Consider the following 23,427-nt stretch of genomic DNA (forward strand, 5'->3'; position numbering starts at 1 on the left):
TGTGGTAATTAACAAATGAAAAGTGTTTTGTTTTCTCAATAATTTCCTTTCTAATTTATATTTTGAGTTGAAATTTAAAGTTACAACTTTACTCATTTGAGTCCACTTACATAAAATGCATATTCATTACACAATTTCCTTTTGTTTTATACTGAGCTATGGCTTCTGGACATATCTCAAACTTGGCAGTTTCAAATATCACTCCATCTTAAGTAAATTAAAAGGTACGGGGCGTCCTTCATACGAACAAGATATTACTAGTTAATATTGTACATTATATTTGTCATATAATATTTGCTCAACACCTGTTGGCAGTTAATTTTTTTTATTGGATTACTATCATTGGTGTTACGCTGTACTGAATCCAGACATTATATTTATTCTAGCTCTTGTGTCTGGAACGAATCTGACAACAGAGGAGGTATTGAGAGTGCTGATACACCCAGTTTTCATAATCTCCATCTGGTAGGTGCCGCACGTTATAGTCTTCTAATATTCCAAAGTAAACGAAGATGCATCCATCTTTACGAATTCTGACTTTGAGAGAGCTGGATCTGATTTCACCCTCTGAGCCACATAGTTTGTTTTTGTTAGTCGAAACTTCATTTGTTGTGCGTGTTTCTGGTGATCTTGGTCCCCGTATCCTATTGAAATATGCAGTCACAAGTTTTAGCACTTCCTCGATTATATCAATAAAGCAATTCAGTATTAGTTGAGTTCTAAAAATGTCCAATGCTTAAGGCGGCCATGTTAAGACTCTACAATCCATTGATATTTAGTAGTTGTCCTGTCAATGTTAGCCTGTAGATCAGAGTGTTGGCTCTGAACAGGCGTACGATATGAGGGCATCTGATATTTAGATGCCTCTAACATTGGCAGGACATCTCTATAACCACGATCAACGACTACATTGTCCTCTTGCTCCAACCATGTGAGCTTGTCTATGATGTTTTTGTGATGCTTGCATCATTTTGGTTTCCAGAGAATGGTCCTACTGTGTCCAAAATGTAGCCATCAGGTAGATTTATGCTCATGAATTTAAGATAATTTTGCTTCTTCTGGCCACAGTAAGACATTTTCTGCAGCTTATGGTCAGCACTCTTTTTTAATATATATATATATGTATCATCTAGTATGGCAGTCACTTTGTCGCCAAAGAATGTTTCTGATAATACAATATTGTGTGGAAGTATCTGTTCCCTACCCAAATGATCTGGACCAAGAAACATTGGAACTATAAATTATTTCAATGCTTATACTACAGAATGAAAGGTTTTTGAAATACTAACTAGGGAAATGCAAAAAAAAAAGCATTGATTCCAAGAGATATCAGTTTTCATCTTAACCCAAAACAGCAAAAGAGCATTGCGTAGTTTTGGTATATACTAAAAGAGAAAGAAATGGTTTTTGAGAAACTGTTCTTTGGACCAACCTGTCCATGCTTTGCAGCCAGGGTCATCCAAGAGAGAAAAATGAGAGCGAAGGCCGATTGGTTATTTGATAAGATATACGACACTTCTAAAACGTCATCAAATATTTCAGATGACCTACTTAATAATTAAGAAACCAAAGGCTCTCTTCCTTGTAGGATAACCTGTGCACATGGGTTCAGGTCATTGCCTATAATATGAAATGATCATAAACGTGATGACGCAGAACACCACAATTTGTGTGTGAAAATTAAATGATGCCAGGCACGTTTAGGCAGAAGTGTGGATTTGTTTCCCTTGAACTTAAAATTGTTCAAACATGTTTTATGTAAACAGGACCCATAACACAGGTCCTTGATTGTTAATAGAGGAAAACTGCTAGTAGTTTCATCTTCCAACGTTCAGTTTTAGTCTGTCTTTTGCGCAGATACCTTATGTAGCACTTCGGACAAATACTTATATCTTCGTTCGAGCAATCTATGCTACTTTTAGTCAGTTTATCCAAAAGCCATTTACACTGTTTATTTACGAGATGTCTTGAAGACACGATGGCAACCTTCACCAATACATTTACTCTTCATTAAGAGATGAACATTAACAAAATAGTATGAAATATCCCTTAAAAGCAACGTAATAAGAAAACTCTGATGATAAAATGTATACAAAATGATAACAAAATGTATAAGAACACATTCTAAAAAGTGACAAGGATATTACATTTGATGTCAAAATTGATTGTGAACAGAAACGGACTGAATTTCTTCATACTATGCAAATGTTTTGTATACAAAAAAAATAAGAATGAAAAATCCTGTATTTGACATTAAAATTTTCACAAAATGTTCTATTATCCACACATTCTGGATGATAAACATATTATTACTTCAGCATCACATGAAAATAATTGTTCTCTCCAAAGTATTATGATGAAAATAATATGATTTTTTTCTTCAGAAAAACACATTCAGGCTGATATTCCATTTTTCGACCCCCATGCTGTATAATCATCTAAATTATAAGTAGACTGATTCTAAGTAATAACTCTGGATGTATAAAATGGATTGAAAAAAAAATACAGCAGCATAAATCTCGTAGCACTTCTGAAACGAAAGTTATTAGGGGGCAGGCTCCTGTGTAAGTTTAACATATCTGGAAATAGTTCATTTCTTCTACCGTTCTATCCTATTGACCATGAGAGAAGTCAGTGCGATTCCTTTGCAAGAATCTAATACAATAAACAAATATTATGACGGTTGACAATTAATGGACACAATGTTGCACAAGTCCACAAATCTAGAATGCATTTTGCCAGATGAGCTCACAACATATAAAAGGGTCGTCAGGTGCACAGTGATAAGAACACTAACTTTCCAACCAAGACAGTAGGGGGTTTGTTTCCTCGATAGGCCCTTAAATATGCATGAAGTCACCAGCCGGATTACTTGGATGTTCTACCGTTACGGCTCACACATTAAAACACTTTGCACCTTCAAACCGGTCGAACAAGAGTGATAGCTACATAATATCTTGTTTTAAATACTGAAGTTTTACTAATCATCATTTATAACTATTATCACATAGGTATTCCATTAACACGTGCATTTGACTCATGACGACTTGCCAGGAAGGATGAATATCGACATTTTCCGTCCCCACAGCCATGTCCCAAAAGTTGAGGAACAAAACCTTATCATGAAGGCCTTTAAACTCGTCAAACCAAATCTTTTTGTGTTCCTGCCATATTGAATCCACCGGTGTAATCCAGTCGTAGTATGTCATCGCGTGGGGTCCCTTGACAACGACATCTACATCCGGGGATCTCATTAGCAAATTCTCCACTGAATTTCTGATCTTTCGGACGTGAATTCGAAACACATCGTAAGGAATTCTCATAAAATGTCCCCATAGATGAATCACAATAACGCTGTTATTCCCGGCGCCTATTTCGTCCAAGTGTTTCGAAATTGGTTGTAGTTTATACTTAGGAATAAAGAAATTTGCAAAGAACGGAGATTCGTGAGGATACCATGACACTGAGTTGTTATACTGATTTTCAGCAAACGTAAATTCGTGCCAACTTCCAACTGGCATAGGTCTAGTACGATAACGCATTTGCAGCATGTCGGTAACCATCATTACGAACGACCTGGTGTTAGAATCACCCATAATCATGAGGTGACGCCCTAGGAGACATTTGTGGTAGTTCCTCACCGTCTGTGTCAAATCGCTGTGACATGTTGTGATTTTCCACTTGTTTTGATAGAAGAACCCGGATGGAGTCGGTTCCTTCCAAGCGTTTTCTCTCGGACGACGTGAACAAAGAGTAGTATTCTTTTTCATAATGCTACCTCGATCTTCGAGTAAAGAGAAAAAGTTGACATTAAAGCTAATTCTTAAACAACAATAATCATGGTTAATGTATTTTGAAAAAGGAAATAACCCACGCCATCCTGTTTATTAACGTTGATCCGAGAAACAAAACTAACATGAGAACCTTTTCGTAGGTTGATATTACAAAGGGTGTTTATCTATATAGATCTGATAAATCAGAATATGACTATTACATTAAATAACCTTTGTACTAACTGAAATGTTATAGACAGACCCACATGTGATAGCACTCGTGAATTTTGGTATAGGATACAGCACGCCAAAAATAAATTACAATGCGTCATACAGCTGTTTTGGCCTTCTATGTCTTATCAGTGATGCTAGGAACCGAAAAATCTGGAAATACAATCTACTGTAAAAAACCCAGGAGGGGGACATGCGTAAAACCTATTTATAAACATATTCTTGTTCTTGCAGGCTTAAACTATACAGGGGGTCATACCTACATAGATTTGTGGACCAGAATATGATTGCTTAAAAATTAAGATATTGTGTTAATTTTAAGAAGATAAGCATCGTCATTGATTCTTCAAGATTTCCGGTACGGGAATCAATGTACATTTTTTGCAGACAGGTACATGTACATAATCGTGTCTTGGAAGAAATACCTACCTCCTTTGACGGTGATCTGTATGCCTTCTCCAATCAACTGATGCTGGGTATATCTATTAAAGATAATATAAAGGTTCAATTTACTGAATAAAATATTTGTTGTGAAGAAACATTTCATGGATGCTATGATACTTTCACCCTCGTTACTCCAGGGGTTACGCTCCCTTTCGCTCTCTGCACCCCAGGAATATGTCATGACAAAATCGAAGGCTCAGTGTGCGTCACCAGTTGGATGAGACAAGAAGGGACGGTTGACCCTTGATGTACATAAAAATAGTCTCCAGATCGCGTATCGGTAAAATTGATTGACTTTGAATTTGGGTGTCACTCCTCTGTAATCTTCAAAGGACAGGTATCAGCCTAACATTTTGTTGTTTTTTACATGAGACCAATCAAGCACATGTAGCTAGCCACGTGCTTTCAATTTTCCTATGACTTCCCATTTTGCACAGAGCGTAAGTGAGCGTAATCTCTGGAGTATCGAGGATGTGAAACTTTATAAAAGTAGCATTTGCAAACCCTATTACATATCCTGCTTGCAATATGAAATATAATTTCTTGATAACCTCCGAAACCTACTTAAACATTTTGGAATTTTTCGAAAGCCGAAATACTAGCTCTTCATGCTTCTGTATCACTATCCTATCGAATAATAATCAGGACAAGTATCTTCCTCGTTTGTAAATGATTCCTAAATTTCAAATGAATCTACTTAAACAACGTTTGATTGTTTAAGTGCTGCTAGTTACTCAACAGAGCTATTATCAAAATTGTTTATTTCCGTTCCTAGTACCATTAAATCAGGATTAGTCGTATTGTGCCACAATGCGCTTCAGAAGTGGAATTAATAAAATGCTGATCACGAAAAACTCGAAAGATCTTTTCATTTATATTGAGTATCCTTTCCTTAAAATGTTTCTTCCATCACCAGATTAGACTGTTCCACAATTCACACTCCAAACCTCATACTAAACAGAAGGAACGCATTCGTTCTCCTATTATTAAAGCTTTCTTTTCCAAGAAATGGCGATTCGACTGTATGGTTATAGACTATGTGAAGACTTGCGTGAACATTAGTCCATTCCGTCTCTGCGTATTGCAGAGTTATCTTCTCTTGTGAGCAGGTTTTGATTGTTACGTCATTGGTTTGTGAGAGTTACGTAATCAATTTTTGAGAAAACGATGTAATTTTTTCACTCAAACCAATGACGTAACAATCAATACCTGCTCACAAGAGAAGATAACTCTGCAATACGCAAAGACGGAATAGGCCAAGATAAAATATACCACTGATATAATTGTGACTTTAGTTTACGTTTTATACTGTTTAAAGTCCTATAGATAGCTAAGATCATATAAGGGCATGCCTCCATATGTGTACTGTATGTGTGAGTGCGTGCTGGAGGCACGGTATGCTGAAGTATTTGTCTTCTTCCGATAATTCGGATCTGATGCCGACTTTAGAGTGCTACCTCTTTGAAATACCATACCGAAGGCATCTACTACAGCATTCCGCTCAATAACATTCTGACTAAGAATGAACTAGTTGCTGCAATTAACCTTAATGCTGAACGTTAAGCATGTAAAAACAACTACCATTTTAATGGACTTTGGTATGCCGCTGCCTGGGGACAGAACCAATGGCCATCCTCACCTAGGCGAACATTTAACATTAAGGCCAACAAATGAGTTATTTATAAGAAAGGCACTAGGAAACAAAAGATAATTAAAAGTAAAGAGAAGTATAAAGATCAATGGCCGCTAAATATCGATATGGGTCACTTTGGTATCCCGAAGTAGAGGACACAAAAGCATATCCCCCAATTCTGCAGGGGGTTCACTCATCAGTCGCCTCTTACAATAGGTAGTAGGTAACAACATGTGAATTATTTTCTCAATCCCCGTCCTGCAAGGGTGCCCCTCAATTTCGCTCTCATATCGAAAATGCGCTGTCTTTAGATAAAATGTATTGACCACGTCGGTCATCTGTACCTCTAAGAACATTCCAGACTTTTCTGCATCAGCCGCTTTCCTCGATTTTTACTTACATTCTGTCCAACATTGATGGCTTATGATTGAGCTGAACGATAAGCGTGACGATATCGAAATTTCGATCTTGAAACTTTCCTTTCTTAAATGTACATCCCTGCTTCCTCAAGCATGCTCTGAATATCCTGATTTCTGTGATAAATGTCCACTGCTGACAGACAAACAAATTGTTTCGAAATATCTTGTATGGAACTTTCATAGTTGTAAATTTGACCTCAGTGGGAAATATTCTGTTTCGTTGCGTGGTTTGAAAGTCTTTTTTATTATTTTCATTATTGTGCCTTATTGTTTCTCTGTCTCTCTTTGAGGACGTGGGTAACTCGAATTACTTGGATTTTACCCAAATTGACATGACCAGTGTCGTTGACAAAGCAAAATCAAAACTAGTAGATGCGCTATTGCCGGACCAAAGAAGATGCAACGCATTTCATCTCCAGCTGTGTTGTTATCGTACCCAAAACGGGACAGTACCCAAAACGGGACAGTACCCAAAACGCAACACGTGTAAGACACGGCCCGTAAAACTGTCGTGCAGTGCAAAACATATATATTAAGTATGGAATTTCCACTTGATGTGAATCTAACCGTATGCAAGCTTTATTTGCTGTTGGTTATTGTTACACAGACAGTTTAAAGGTTATACGAATTACGAAAATATACCAACTTGTAATAATAGAGAAAAGTGGATGGTATCCATTTATGAATCATCATCATTTTCGGAATTGATATTAGGATATCAAATATATTCCAATGTAATACCTACATCCTCATTTTTCTCAGTAGAAACATTTCTGCCTATGAAATGTTTATATTAAGTTCGATACATTATTTAACAACCTCAAGCATTATGGCTGAAAATCTTATCTATTGTTTTGTCTTTTCGAGATTATTTTTAATACTATTAACATTTAGTGATATCTCTTTATTTTCTATATTTAGTTTATTTATTTTCTATTTTGATTTTATGATTATTTCTTTTTTCTATTATCTTTTATCAAGTTTTTCATGTTTTGAAATCCTTAAAAACTAACTGCAGAAAATATGGTACATGTCTATGGAAAAAGAGTTCGCCTCCAACCACTATGCTCTGGACTCTTTGATTTGACCACTTACCTTATTCTGTTGGCAACCCGATCCGGAACGGTGATATTATTTGTACCCCTAATGGCTGTCCAGTCGTCACACGAAAGTTTTTCAGAAGAAGGTCTCGCACTAAACCACCTATATCCGTAATTCTGACGGGTTAAATTGCACATCCTTTTCTCGTCCAAAGAAAATACGGGCAACGGTCCACAGGGGACGCTCTCTTTGGCTGTCTTTTCATTGTTCTCAAAAAGAGCAAACATTTTGTTGAGGACGCCATATTTGTTGATAGCCTTCGTAACAGATTGAACGGCTTCACGGGTGTGACTCAGAGCAACGTAAATGGTCGGCTGACCTGCCCAGGGAAGAAGGACCTCGCCCGAGAACGTCCCGTTTCCGTTGTCAATGATAACACCGTTCACGTTAGAGTAAGTCGATGCCTCTTTCATCCATATTCTCAGAACGTCCCCGCCACGGGGGATATTCCGCCCGAGCTGGTCCTTCAGGTGAATAGTTACACGAAACCTATCTCCTACCTGATAGGATTTCTTTAAAGGATTCTTTAACCGAACAATCGACCATCTGAAGCTAGCCGAGGTGTTGTTGTCAACAACTTTCTTCTTAGATTTAATTATCTGAATGGCATCCGACAGTAACTTCTTTCGTTCCTTTCGTGTTCTGTTTATCTCTAATTGTTTAATGAACTCTTCCAATACTTTAATCGTACCTTCCTTCCAAAAATATTGTGAATTTGATTCTAATTTGAGTTCAGCATTTTCTTCTAATGAGAAACGGTTCTGGGATATGTTCCGGGAAACGTCGTTTATTTGATCGGGACGTAAAAATGATGACGAAAACGTTTTGACCGTTTTGGAGAAATTGCGATGACTAGCCGACATGCGAGTTGTGATCTTTCTATTTTCTTTCTGTCTTGCATCCAGTAACGAATTCGGTGTCTCCTGTGGCTTTTGTATAACAAACATGCTGCTCCGATACAAAACCATATTCCTGCAAAACAAGGAAATATTACTGGAATAGCATAGACAGTTAGCTTCCATATTATATTATCCTATTGAAGCACACACACACACACACACACAGGAGATAACCCCATTAAAACTTGATTTGGTAATAGATATAGTATGCCAACATGAATTACACTGCATCTTACAGCTGTTTCTTTTTTTCTTCGACCCATCGGTGATGTTATGGGCAAAATGGGCAGCTACGTTAATATTTAAATAATGGAGTATTGGTGTTTAATAGTTGTTTACAATTATAGTCAGGCAATAGGTTTGTAAACAACATAATAAGTTTTCAAAAGAATATGCAATTCCTTATTAATGTTAATATTCTCCATAACACTGAATAACAAAGAGACTTGTTGTCTCTGAATCTTTTACCATTATTTACTACCTGGTCGGCTGGGAGTGACCCTATTTACTACCTGGTCGGCTGGGAGTGACCCCTATTTACTACCTGGTCGACTGGGAGTGACCCCTATTTACTACCTTGTCGGCTTGGAGTGACCCTATTTACTACCTGGTCGGCTTGGAGTGACCCTATTTACTACCTGGTCGGCTGGGAGTGACCCCTATTTAATAACTGGTCGGCTGGGAGTGACCCCTATTTACTACCTGGTCGGCTGGGAGTGAATCCATCCCGTCCCCTTTTGACGTGAAGAGACTTTCTTGTTGTTTCTTTTCACGCCGTACTTACACGACCAAACTACAGATTTTTTCACTGGAGTTTTTTCAATGGATATTTTTTCTATCAAATCACTTGAATCAACGTCTTCAAGATGATGTTTTTACAATTCGGTTTTAAGTTAACCGAGGGGACATACGACAATAGTAGCATATTTAACAAATGATTACTGATATTTTGTTTATTCCTTTCATCTTATAGTATGTTTCATAATGACTGTTAAGCTTTGTTATATGACATTATTTGTTGTGATATGTAGGTGTTCATGTTTCGATCTTTTAAAAAGGTGCAGATTACCCAGAAAATGTTGACAAACTCCTTTGTCGGTGCTGTCGTTATTTGAACCTACTTTCTGTCAATCGTTACATTGATCACTTAGGCAATGAATATTGTTCAGACGATTAAATAGTAACAGTGAACATTGTACAGACGATTAAATAGTAACATTGAACATTGATTAGACGATTAATTAGTAACAGTGACCAATGTACAGACGATTAAATAGTAACAGTGATCTTTGTACAGACGAATAGGTAGTAACAGTGAACATTTTACAGACGATTAATTAGTAACACTGTACAGACGATTAAATAGTAACACTGTACAGACGATTAAATAGTAACAGTGAACATGGTACAGACGATTAATTAGTAATACTGTACAGACGATTAAAAAGTAACAGTGAACATTGGACAGACGATTAAATAGTTACAACGAACATTGTATAGACGAATAAATAGTAACAGTGAACATTGTACAGACAATTTAATAGCAACAGTGAACAATACACAGACGATTAAATAGTAACAGCGAGCGAACATTGTACAGACGATTAAATAGTAACAGTAAACATGGTACAGACGATTAATTAGTAATACTGTACAGACGATTAAAAAGTAACAGTGAACATTGTACAGACAATTTAATAGCAACAGTGAACAATACACAGACTATTAAATAGTAACAGCGAGCGAACATTGTACAGACGATTAAATAGTAACACTGTACAGACGATTAAATAGTAACAGTAAACATGGTACAGACAATTAATTAGTAACACTGTACAGACGATTAAATAGTAACAGTGAACATTGTACAGACGATTAAATAGTTACAATGAACATTGTATAGACGAAGAAATAGTAACAGTGAACATTGTACAGACGATTAAATAGTAACAGTGAACAATACACAGACGATTAAATAGTAACAGCGAGCGAACATTGTACAGACGAAGAAATAGTAACAGTGAACAATGTACAGACGATTAAATAGTAACAGTGAATATTGTACATGCAATTAAATAATAACATTGAACATTGTACAGACGATTAAATAGTAACAGTGAACATTGTATAGACGAATAAATAGTAAAGATATGGTATCATTTCGCTGTTATCATTATATAATATGAAGCGTATATACGGAAAAGTCAATTTATCGTCAATGTTACATAAACGCTGACCAACAATATATATGGCAATACCCCTAATCACAAGGCTGGTCATATGACTCGAAATGTTCATGGAGTGTGTCCAGCTCTGTCTTAATCCGACTTTTCCTACTATCGCTACTACTATTTCAATGTGTTAAGTAAATATTTGCTTTTCGTATTTAAAGGACACTTTCCTGTATACCTACTTAGACTGAATAACACGTTCCCTTCCTAAACCTAGTATGCCCTGGGTATTCTTAACTTGAAATTTAAAAAAAAAACACTCTTATATAAGACAAATGTTGCTCGCTCATCTTTAAAAATGAACGGGAATAAATGATTGAAATGAATACACAGCTCTAGTTGTTAAACTTATTTTTCAATGTTTTGAAATATCTTCCCTGACAAATGGGGGGAGTACTGTCAAATTTAAACTGTCGGATAGGAATGTACTTACGACGAAATGAACAGTATAGCTACGATTCCCAGGATTATCCGGTACGGGGTGAGAACAAAGGTCCATTTCTTTTTTCTTAGACAAACTTCCATGACCTTTTGGTAAAAAAAAGGGATTAATTTATGTACTGTTACTTTTGAACGATATATAGTTTCCATAATTTTCCAACAGAAAAATAATATACACTCTGTTAGTTTGAGCTCACGTCTTTTATTTTATTATACTCTGACTATTATACACTCTTGCTCTGTACAAAAATGAAGGTTAAAGGGCTATAGAGGGCTTAGTAGAATTATCTAAATTATTTCGAGAGACAAAGATAAAAAAATATATATATATCACTGAAAGGAGGTAATATATGGAATTCTATAACTGTTACAGTTTTTGAAATAATGTTGTTCGTTATTCCCATCTACGGATGATACTAATGAAGTAAGACAAGTTAGGTGGCATTTTATTTTTAATTTTGTTTATAAGTTGTGACTTTCAGTTATTTATTTTCACTTTATTGCACTGCTTCACAGAGTAATTTGATTTCGTTTACGAGGCAAAGTTAACATATCTCAAATAGTTTTTGGTTTTTGATAGCTATGATATATAACCGATTTAACACACTCAACTCACTTAAGGCACTTTTTGATTATTATAATATGAGAGAGAGAGAGAGAGAGAGAGAGAGAGAGAGAGAGAGAGAGAGAGAGAGAGAGAGAGTTTGGGGTAGGGAGAGGGTAGAGAGAGAGAGTGGTGAGGTAATCCCCTGATTTGTGTGATCGCTACACTCGGGATCTGGTGGTTTTTTTTAGCTTTGAGGTCAAGTCTTAGCGGCAATAATAGCAATGTGAATCCTGTAGATAATCACAATACATAGGGTGCGATACAATAGCGACGTAGTAAATACACCCTGGTAGTCGAACCTACTGTTGTCAACATCAACAATTATCGCACTAATGACATTTTAACTATGACCTAGAACTTCAAGCATTATTAAAACAAAGAGAGAGTGAGAAAAAAAGATATATCAAGAAGAATTTTGTGTCTGTGGAGTGATGAATACCCACAAACTTCTTTTGGGCTTATCCTCTAACAAACCATCTGCTTCACATCGATTTTTTGCATTTCGAAAACCATCTGAATATTTAGTCAATCAATCAATCAAACAAAAAAATCTACTAACGCGTCAAACTAATAAAACATCAATACAAAATGTGTTCAGACATGAATTGCTTACTAAACACGATTAAAAGTCTATATGGGTCTGCAATGTCATTGTGCATTTGTAAAAATATCACTGCATGATTTAAAACTCAGTAAAGTTTTCTTTAGGATAAGCAGTACATTTAGAGAACATTATGATAAGAACATTTCTCTCTTTTTTCACAAAAGATATAATAGATTTGATAATAAAAATTGAATAGATGGCTCAGACATTACATGCCTAAATCGATCTGATAGTTTAGGGGCGGGGGAGCGAAAGAAACCCATATGAGTATGCGCTAATCATCTCTAACACACTGAAATAAAACCGTCTGTTTTGAACTCAGACTAACAACTACTCACCATTGTCGAACATTCATCCGTGTGACCAGGCCGGGATAACTACGACAAGTGACCGTAGGCGTTCTGTACAAGTGGACACACCACTTTCCTAGTACACCTTCACAGTAGTATCTCCATGTAAAGGTCATTGAGTAACAAGGGATCAATTATACCCGAGCGAAGCGAAGGTGTCATAAGTCCCGAGTGACGAGAAATCATGCAATAACTGGCTTACTGCATGCTTCCCAACTCGAACAAAACAGAAAAATTGAGTAAAAAATGTTCACCTGGACAATCATTTTACCTACTCTACAATGCAGATAATGTACTTACTGCATACTTCCCACCTCTCACAATGGAAAAGTGTGGGCAATAAATCACTTGCTACCACAGTCCACTGCACACATAATCCCCTTTCAAGGCCAATCATGATTACATGACCATGAAAGGGGGTGTGCCCAGTGGACTGTGGCCACAAATGCTGTAAGAAAGGGGAGATAATCAATCAGTGAGTAACGATGAAGTCAATACAGTAGAAAGGATAAACTTAGTTGACACATTTAAAATAAGGGGGAAAAAATGAAAGTTAAAAATGGTAATTTCATGATTGAAAAACACAAAAAGATTTCCTTATCACGTGAGAGGATAAGCATTTCCCGGAAAAGTTTATAATCTTAAGGAGCTGTTCCTTTATACAAAATTGCACATTCAAATATACCATTCATTGAAAGAACTGGAATTCCTTAGGGATTGATAAACCCTTACATTGTATATATGAAAATGGTTTCAATATCCTGTACCTTTGCCACATCTTGAAAATTAAACTGAAAATGTAGTCAGAAATTCAACATTGTTTCCCGTATTTTGAACAGACACTCCTTACCTTCCCTGACACTGGACCTGGATAGTAATCCAAAAACACTTGTATCCATTATGAAGGATACACTCAGACTGGGCTATTGACAATCTTACCTGGTTATGATTAGTACTCACTCACACAGGTACATGTAGATTATCTGCAGTGTAGCTAGGGTAGGTAAAAAGATTGTCCAGGTGAACATTTTTTACTCAACTTTTCTGTTTTGTTCGAGTTGGGAAGCATGCAGTAAGCCAGTTATTGCATGATTTCTCGTCACTCGGGACTTATTACACCCTCGCTTCGCTCGGGTGTAATAAATCCCTTGTAACTCGAAAACCATGCAATAACCTTTACATGTACCTGTGTGAGTTAGTACTAATTATAACCAGGTAAGATTCTCAATAGCCAAGTATTGAGTGTATCCTTCATAATGGATACAAGTGTTTTTGATAACTATCCAGCTCCAGTGTCAGGGAAGGTAAGGAGTGTCTGTTCAACAATTAGAACAAAATACGGGAAACAATGTTGAATTTCAGACTACATTTTCAGTTTAATTTTCAAGATGTGGTAAAGGTACAGGATATTGAAACCATTTTCATACATACAATGTAAGGGTTTATCAATCCCTAATGAATTCAAGTTCTTTCAATGAATGGTATATTTGAATGTACAATTTTGTATAAAGAAATAGCTCCTTAAGATTATAAACTTTTCCAGGAAATGCTTACCTCTCACGTGATAAGGAAATCAAAAACGCTGCCAACTCAGTAATTTTTATTGTTTGTTTCAATCATGAAATTACCATTTTTAACTAAAAAAAATATATTTTAAATGTGTCAACAAAGTTTATTCTTTCCACTGTACACTCGTAACTTACTTATTGATTATCTCCCCTTTCTTACAGCATTTGTGACCACAGTCCACTCGGCCCACCCCTTTTCATGGTCATGTAATCATGATTGGCCATGAAAGGGGATTATGTGTGCAGTGGAAAGCAAGTTATTGCCCACACTTTTCCATTGTGAAAGGTGGGAATTATGCAGTAAGATTTTGTTTAGGTACGATTATATTTTCCAAATATTGAAATACTTTCCACAGGATTTGATAAATAAAATGGACACGTGATGACGATAGACACACTTGTATAAGTAAATGTCATTTGAAATAATAGTAATGAGTCCGATACTAACGGAGTGTTAACTATCGGAGGGTACGTTTTGTTCACAAGCCTCGTTGTCGTCCATGTACTGGTCAGTCGTCCCTGCACTGGTCACTGGTTTTACATTTGTAGGGCGATGAACCATGCGAGGGTANATTTTTAAATATACGTTTAATTATATTTCAAGTCACAATATGTTAAGTGTACATCAGTCAGGATTTCAACCCAAAGACTCCACTACTAATCAACTAGCTGATATCTATAATACTATAAGTGGCAATTTAGACCAAGGTAAAGATTTGCGTTTTGTTTTCTGTGACATAAGTAAAGCATTTGATCGAGTATGGCATTTGGGCCTATTATATAAACTAAAAACATATGGTATTAAAGGTAAATTATATAATTGGTTTAAAGCTTACTTATCTGACAGAAAACAAAGGGTTATCTTTGAAGGTTATAAATCTAGTACCAAACCTATGTCTGCAGGGGTTCCTCAAGGATCTGTCCTTGGTCCCTTCCTCTTTCTTCTTTTTATTAATGATATTACTAATAATGTAACTTCTCATATAAAACTCTTTGCAGATGATACCTCTCTCTATGTAATAGTAAATAATAACAATGACCTTACAACACCTACTAACATGCTTAATGATGATCTTGACTCAATCTCTGAATGGTCAAAGCGATGGCAGATCCTATTCAATCCGAATAAGACTGTAGCTATTAACTTCTCTCGTAGACACATTAACAATCATCCTCAACTGCTATTTAACAATACTCCAATTGCACAACATGAACACCATACTCACTTAGGACTAACATTTAACAGTAAAGGGACATGGTCAGATCACATTTCAAATATTTATAAGAAAGCGAACTCTAGACTAAGTATTCTTAGAATTTTAAAAACTACAGTTGATAGGAATACATTAAAAACATTATATGTCTCTTATATAAGACCTGTGCTAGAATATTCTGATATAGTATGGGATAATTGTACCAAATCGGAATCAGATCTTTTAGAATCAGTTCAACTAGAAGCTATGCGTTTAATTACTGGCCTCAGACGAGGTACATCTCATCATATTCTGTATACTGAAACACAACTTGAAACATTACACACACGAAGACAAAATCATAAACTAACATTAATGTATAAGATTCTTAATAATTACACTCCAACTTATCTCGATAATATCATTCAACCATTTCTAAATGTAAATAATAACTATACCTTCAGAAATAACAGATTCTTTAATATACCACAGACAAGAACTACTACTTATATGAATAGCTTCTTCCCTTCTACAATGGTAAAATGGAATGCACTTGATAGCACTGTACGAGACTCCATCTCAATTTCATCTTTTAAAAAGAAACTTAAAAAAACCTTTGATACATCCGTCTCAGAAACTTTTATTAACTGTGTTCCGAGGAAACTTAACATAATTTTATGTCAGCTAAGAAATTTTAAAAGTGATCTTAACTGTGATAAGTTACAAGACCATCTGATTGATGATGCTTCCTGTGTATGTGGTGTACAGAGGGAAGATCTAATACATTTTTTCTTTCAATGTCCTCTGTATTCTAATATTAGGCATCATATTACCACTATTTATAATCTAGTAGGATATTTAAATCTGCACTGTTTAGTATATGGTATTAGTAATGCATCCAACCAATTAAATAAAACTATTCTTATACATGTTGACTCTTATATTAAATCATCAAAACGTTTCGTTACTTATACGTGCTAGATAAATTTCCAAATGAATATTCATGTATTGTTATAATTATTGTTATTCAGGCAAGTTTTATCCCTTAAATAACGAGTATTAGACATAAGCTGGTGTGGGTGTGGGTGTGCATGAGTGTGAGAGGAAACGAATCACAACATTTTATATATTTAAGCATTGTACATATCTACCGGAATTAGAAGAAGACTGATATAGGCAAAGCCTGTTGTCTTATTCTTTTGTCAATACTGTTCAAATATCTCCTTTAATGTTAACTTATATGTTTGTATTATATATGTATTGTCAATAAAATACTTTGAAATTGACACATCTATTCGCTGAACCATAATTGTGTTTTATTACCAATAATATATAAAGTAATATAACATATATTGAACTGTGATGACATATGATGATCATTCGAAATCGTATGGTCTGAGAAAGCCTATTTGGCTATTATCCTATCACTAATTATTGACTAATTAGTATGTTAAAATACTAGCTGAATATTGGTGGTAGCGCATAACAGTGATATGTGAGGGCGTGCGTGTGTGAGGAAGGGTGCGTTCGATAGTGTGCTAGGATGTGTGCGTGCGTTTGTGAGGTGTGTGTGCTGAAGTGTGTGAGTGAGTACGTGCGTGTGTGAGGAAGGGCGCGTTCGTGTGTGTGAGAATGTTTGCGTGCGTTTTTGAAATGTGTGTGCTGAAGTGTGTGGGTGTGAGTGCGTGCGTGCGTGCGTGTGTGAGGAAGTGTTCGTGCTCGTGTGTGTGATGATGTGTGCGTGCGTAAGTCTGATGATTGGTGTGTGTGCTCGTGCGTGTATGTGCAAGGAAGAATGTGCGCGTGTGTGAGTGTGTGTGTGTGTGTGTGTGTGTGTTAGTGCGTGTGTTAGTGCGTGTGTGAGGATGTGCGTGTGTGAGTGAGTGANTGTGTGCGTGCGTGCGTGCGTGCGTGCATGTAGGAGGGAGAGAATGTGTGTGAATGTTCACCTGAGATTTATATTCACTGAACTGAGGAAATTGTTTTCCTCAGTGTCTACTGTTATTGTAAATGTGTATTTACATTATATGTTTATGTACAATGTATATCCATATCGGGGGAAATAAAGATTGATGATGATGATGATGATGGCGTATGTACTAACATAGGTATGTGTGCCTTGAACTCCTCGAGTGTTGTACATTGTACTGCTGCTATGGGAAGGAGATTCCATTGTGATATCAAAAATAATAATAATAATTGGAGGTTCTTATATACCGCTTTATCACAACCTAGTTCGTAGGTCTATATACCGCTTTATCACAACCTAATTCGTAGGTCGTCAAAGCGGTTCACAAATTATTATCCGTGGTTATAGGGCCTTTGCAACTAGCCAGTGCATTTCTCAACTCCCTGGGGAGCATACAGCCGTAGCTGCCATTTCGGCGCTTACAACTAGCATTCAACAATCCTAGCACTGCCCAACCACGTACTCATTTACAGCTGAGTAGACTGGAACAAGCGGAGTAAAGTATCTTGCTTAAGGATACAACACATTGCCGTGCCGTGGCGCGAACCCGCAACCCTTCGGTCACGAGCCCGGCGTCCTACCACTGGACTACCGTGCCTCCTTATTATTGTGTGTGGGAAGTAGCAGATTTGTATGCGTAATAGTGTTCGTGTCTGGTTTGAGGGTCTATGGGTATATGTATAGATGATGGGTTTATTGCCATACGAGTTGGTATATTATTTTGTAAAAACAAACGTCCCTATACTGGTCAGTCGTCCCTAGACTAGTCAGTCGTTCATTTACTGCTCAGTCGTCTCAGTCAGTTATCCCTTCAACGGTCAGTCGTCTCTATACTGGTCAGTCGTTCCTATACTAGCCAGTCGTCCCTATACTGGTCAGTCGTCTCTATATTGATCAGTCGTCCCTATACTGGTCGGTCGTCCCTGTACTTGACAGTCGTCCCTATACTGGTCAGTCGACCCTATACGGTCAGTCGACCCTATACTGCTCAGTCGTCACTACACTGGTCAGTTGTCCCTATTCTAGTCAGACGTCCCTATACTGGTCAGACATCCCTGTATTAGTCAGCCGTGCCTACACTAGTCAGTCGACCCTATACTTGTCAGCTGTCCCTTCACTGTTAAGTCGTCCCTATACTGGTCAGTCGTCCCTAGACTAGTCAGTCGTCCCTAGACTAGTCAGTCGTCCCGTAGCTTGTCAGCTGTCCCTTCACTGGTAAGTCGTCCCTGTACTGGTCAGTCGTCCCTAGACTAGTCAGTCGTCCCGTAGCTTGTCAGCTGTCCCTTCACTGGTAAGTCGTCCCTATACTGGTCAGTCGTCCCTAGACTAGTCAGTCGTCCCTAGACTGGTTAGTCGTCCCTAGACTAGTCAGTCGTCCCTAGACTGGTTAGTCGTCCCTAGACTGGTCGGTCGTCCCTAGACTGGTCAGTCGTCCCTAGACTGGTCGGTCGTCCCTATACTGCTCAGTCGTCCCTGTACTGGTCGGTCGTCCCTGTACTGGTCGGTTGTCTCTGTACTGGTCAGTCGTTCCTATACTGGTCAGCTGTCCCTAGACTGGTCGGTCGTCTCTATACTAGTCAGTCGTCCCTATACTGGTCATTCGTCCCTATACTGGTCAATCGTTCCTGTACTGGTCGGTCGTCCCTATACTGGTCAGTGGTCCCTATACTGGTCATTCGTCCCTATACTGGTCAATCGTTCCTGTACTGGTCGGTCGTCCCTAGACTAGTCAGTCGTCCCTTGACTGGTTAGTCGTCCCTAGACTAGTCAGTCGTCCCTTGACTGGTTAGTCGTCCCTAGACTAGTCAGTCGTCCCGTAATTTGTCAGCTGTCCCTAGACTGGTCGGTCGTCCCTATACTGGTCAGTCGTCCCTACACTAGTCAGTCGTCCCTATACTAGACAGTCGTCCCTATACTGATCAATCGTCCCTGTACTGGTCGGTCGTCCCTGTACTGGTCGGTTGTCTCTGTACTGGTCAGTCGTTCCTATACTGGTCAGCTGTCCCTAGACTGGTCGGTCGTCCCTAGACTAGTCAGTCGTCCCGTAACTTGTCAGCTGTCCCTAGACTGGTTAGTCGTCCCTAGACTGGGCGGTCGTCCCTGTACTGGTCGGTTGTCTCTGTACTGGTCAGTCGTTCCTGTACTGGTCAGCTGTCCCTAGACTGGTCGGTCGTCCCTGTACTGGTCGGTTGTCTCTGTACTGGTCAGTCGTTCCTGTACTGGTCGGTCGTCCCTAGACTAGTCAGCTGTCCCTACACTGGTCAGTCGTCCATTTTCTGATTAGTCGTCCCTATACTGGTCGGTCGTCTCTATGCTGGTCAGTCGTCCCTATACTGGTCGGTCGTCTCTATACTAGTCAGTCGTCCCTATACTGGTCAGTCGTCCCTATACTGATCAATCGTCCCTGTACTCGGCGGTCGTCCCTGTACTAGTCAGTCATCCCTGTACTGGTCAATCGTCAGTTTTCTGATCAGTCGTCCCTATACTAGTCAGTCGTCCCTACACTTTTCAGTCGTCCCTATACTGATCAATCGTCCCTGTACTGATCGGCCGTCCCTGTACTGGTCAGTCGTCCCTGTACTGGTCAGTCGTCCCTATACCGGTCAGTCGTCCTTGTACTGATCGGTCGTCCCTATACTGGTCAGTCGTCCCTATACTGGTCATTCGTCCCTATACCGGTCAGTCGTTCCTGTACTGGTCGGTCGTCCCTATACTGGGCGGTCGTCCCTGTACTCGGCGGTCGTCCCTGTACTGGTCAGTCGTCCCTATACTGGTCAGTCGTCCCTGTACTGGTCAGTCGTCCCTATACTGGTCAATCGTCCCTATACTGGTCAATCGTCCCTATACTGGTCAGTCGTCCCTGTACTTGTCGGTTGTCCCTGTACTGGTTAGTCGTGGTCGTCCCTATACTGGTCTGATCATTCAATTTAAATACCTGTCGATATAAATGTTAACAATACACATAATTCTTCTGGTGAATATTTAGTGGACTGGAACGAGTGAATCTCTGCTTTTCTAAACCTGTGTCAAATCACGTGATTACCTTCTCTCAATGTATACAAATAGTATCTAGTATATGGTGTATGGCATCGAATGGCCGTCTTTACTCAGTTAGGTGTGAAGACTTCGGGAAGTTTTAGCCGTGGGTGTTTTTCACTGGCCTGTCGTTCTGGTCTGAGCACACAGTGTGGGTATTTCTGTCCTACATTTACTGGGACTGGACACCATGGGAAAGGACAAGCACGCATGGCCGGTTTTGAGTATCGACAGGACTTTAAAGAAATTCCGAACCTTGATTCTGCTGGGATTAATAAGTACCTGTGCTCTAATTGTCTTATGGTAAGTTGTTATCCAATTGCTCTAACCGACTGAGCTACATGGTCAACAGAATTGATCTGGCTCAACTGTACCACTGCCAAAAACTGAAACGACGTGTTTGAAACTGGTGGATTTTTGCAGGCATGAATGTAGCTTTGATAAATATTTTTTTGAAAAAAAATCCATACTTGCAGAAAATGAGAAATCATAAAGATGAAATAGACAGAATATACTCAAAGACAGTGTTTTGAGTGTAAAACAAAACGGTCGTCATTCCAACCCCAGAACTTCAGATTAACCGATTGCGCTACTTGGTTAACACAAGTGGTTGTTCCGCTGTGCTACCATCCTCGATGTCCTGGGATTACGCCGACGTGTAGAGAGCGAAGGTGTGCGTAACCCCTGGCTATCGGGGTTTATAGCCAAACAGAAGTTAAATTACTTGCAGTGAGACAGCATCCTTAGCATTAAAAACCTGGTTGTACCTTAGCAGTATAACCTGGTTGTACCTTGGCAGAATAACCTGGTTGTACCTTAGCAGTATAAACTGGTTGTACCTTGACAGTATAACCCGGTTGTACCTTAGCAGTATAACCTGCTTGTACCATGGCAGTATAACCTGGTTGTACCTTGGCAGTATAACCTGGTTGTACCTAGGCAGTATAACCTGGTTGTATTGGTTTGTCCTGCAAAAGTTCAAAATGGGTTTGGCAATTTAGCGATGTGACATATAAAGGAATCTTAAAAAAAATATTACTAGCAATATGAAGCAAGGAACCACCTATTTAAGATATCCTTATATTGTATAGAATTATCAGAAACATGCATTGATCTACTCCCTAGCACCAACTCGATACCTCTTTATCAACCCCAGGGGCCGGGTGCCATAGACTAGACATTGTTAATATTTTAGTACAAAATCAAACTTTTCTGTGAATACCATGAAGTGTGATTAAAGCATCACTTCAGCAATGAATTCGGAAGTAAAACGGATATGGGCACGTGTCGGGCGAATAACGCGCGTATCGGGCTGACATGGGTCGGTCCAGTGTATAAATGTTATTTAAAAAAAAAAATTAAAAAAATGTACCTTTGGCGAGCCCCAAACACTGGGTTAAATAGTATAGCAAAGGGACAGTGGGATCACACACTTGTCATGGGCATCCATGCGCTCATAAGCAGATGCCTGTTAAAGTATATTTAGATCCCTTGTGGGGTTCCGATTAATTTTGATAAACAGGACCACTTTCGTTTATCGCAATCTAAACGGTTGAACCGGTTGGACCAGAGTTGTTTGTTTAGGAAATAAGGTTGCACTAAGTAACCTGGTGCTGCTTTCAGGCAAGCCTTGACACAGCCTTGCAAGGCCTGCATAAACATTGGATAATGGATATATTAACATACTAAATGAAATAAAATGAAGTATGATCCATTCTTAAATAAAACATGCATTTCTATTTCAAAATACGTTACCACAGTCATTATAATGCATATTCCAACCTTACTTGGCTCTTTATATACGTAAATAAAGAATCCCCCCCCCCCCATGGGGAACACCCGGAAAACCCACCAATCAGACGGCAGTATTCACACACGTGATCAGACACGAAGCCATGCTTCCCACTTCATAATTCCTTCAGCCTTCCGTGTTTACGGACGTGTTTTGGTCTCTTACCACGGGGTTCCAACTGCTACTGGCGTTGTTTGTACCGATATATTGTATCCTTTATACGATACGTGTTGCTTTATTTTGCGCCGTTTTGCGACCAGGCTCCGGCCACGTGTTAGCGTTTGACGGTTTGTTTACTTTGAGATGGAGACTCCTCCTTCTCAAAGGCGCTGTCCTGGGTGTCATTTATTCGAGGCTTCCGACCCCCACCCACCTCTCTGGAGCAGCCCTGTGACAGTTGCCGTGCCTGGCAGCCGATTCCTGCTGGTAGTTCTCCCCGCCCGCGAGGGCGTGCAGGTTAGTCGGGTAGGAGGGGTAGGGGTGGGGCGAGGGCTAAGGCTAGACCTAAACCCTCGGAGAACACCAGCGGAATTTCGACCTCTATTGAGTCTTCCCTGGGGTTCGTTTCGGCGGGTTCGGCTTCGGCCCGCAAAGCAATTCGTGGGTGAGGGTTTCATTCCTTTGGGAATGACAAACAGGCCAGCCATGTTGTGTCCGCGGACGCTACTGTTGGTAGCCTCCTGCCGGTCCGCTCCACTCCTGATGGTGTTGTTGTCGGAGACCGGCCCCCGGCAGTTTTGTCTGCTCCCGGGGTTCCCTGCATCCCTGATGGAGCCCCTGGCGTGGTGATAGCGTCTAGCACGCCGTTCACCACTGTGCAGCATTTGCTTACCGGTGGTAAGTGATGCCTCGGCCTCGCTAGCCTCGACTGGATTTTACGGTGGTGTGAGCACTGGTGTAAAAACCTATGCTCCCAGCTCTATCCATTGTGCCTCCTCCCCGGGTTTTCCTATGGTAGGTGCCAGCGCGGCTGCGTTTGGTTTTGCCGGTGCACGCTGCTCCCCTGGTGGGACATGTTTTACTGGCCCTAAAGGTTTTTGCCCTGATGTAGGTCGGTCTGGGTGGAGTTGGTCAGGTCAGCCAGGTGTGGCCTATTGCGGCGGGTGTGTAGGTGGCCCTAGGCTCCCTACCCCGCC

At 39.2% G+C, this 23,427-nt stretch overlaps 2 protein-coding genes across 2 annotated transcripts in view; one reads left to right on the plus strand and one right to left on the minus strand.

The window, feature by feature from the left end:
• On the minus strand, positions 1-12,774 carry LOC110449045 (NXPE family member 4-like). Its single transcript, XM_021495617.1, has 5 exons — positions 12,722-12,774; positions 11,165-11,259; positions 7,596-8,573; positions 4,434-4,486; positions 1-3,784 (listed from the first exon to the last, which is right to left on the minus strand). The coding sequence occupies exons 1-5, from the start codon at positions 12,722-12,724 to the stop codon at positions 2,988-2,990; spliced, it is 1,926 nt and encodes a 641-aa protein (XP_021351292.1). The 5' UTR covers positions 12,725-12,774; the 3' UTR covers positions 1-2,987.
• A 7,928-nt stretch (positions 12,775-20,702) lies between these two features.
• LOC110449046 (NXPE family member 4-like) overlaps positions 20,703-23,427 on the plus strand; it is a 16,246-nt gene continuing 13,521 nt past the window's right edge. The window contains exon 1 of the mRNA XM_021495618.1: positions 20,703-20,802. The gene's annotated coding sequence lies outside the window, so the exon portion shown is untranslated. The remainder of the gene's footprint in view (positions 20,803-23,427) is intronic.

This window comes from Mizuhopecten yessoensis, unplaced genomic scaffold (assembly GCF_002113885.1).
Source record: "Mizuhopecten yessoensis strain PY_sf001 unplaced genomic scaffold, ASM211388v2 scaffold4443, whole genome shotgun sequence".
Lineage (NCBI taxonomy): Eukaryota > Metazoa > Mollusca > Bivalvia > Pectinida > Pectinidae > Mizuhopecten > Mizuhopecten yessoensis.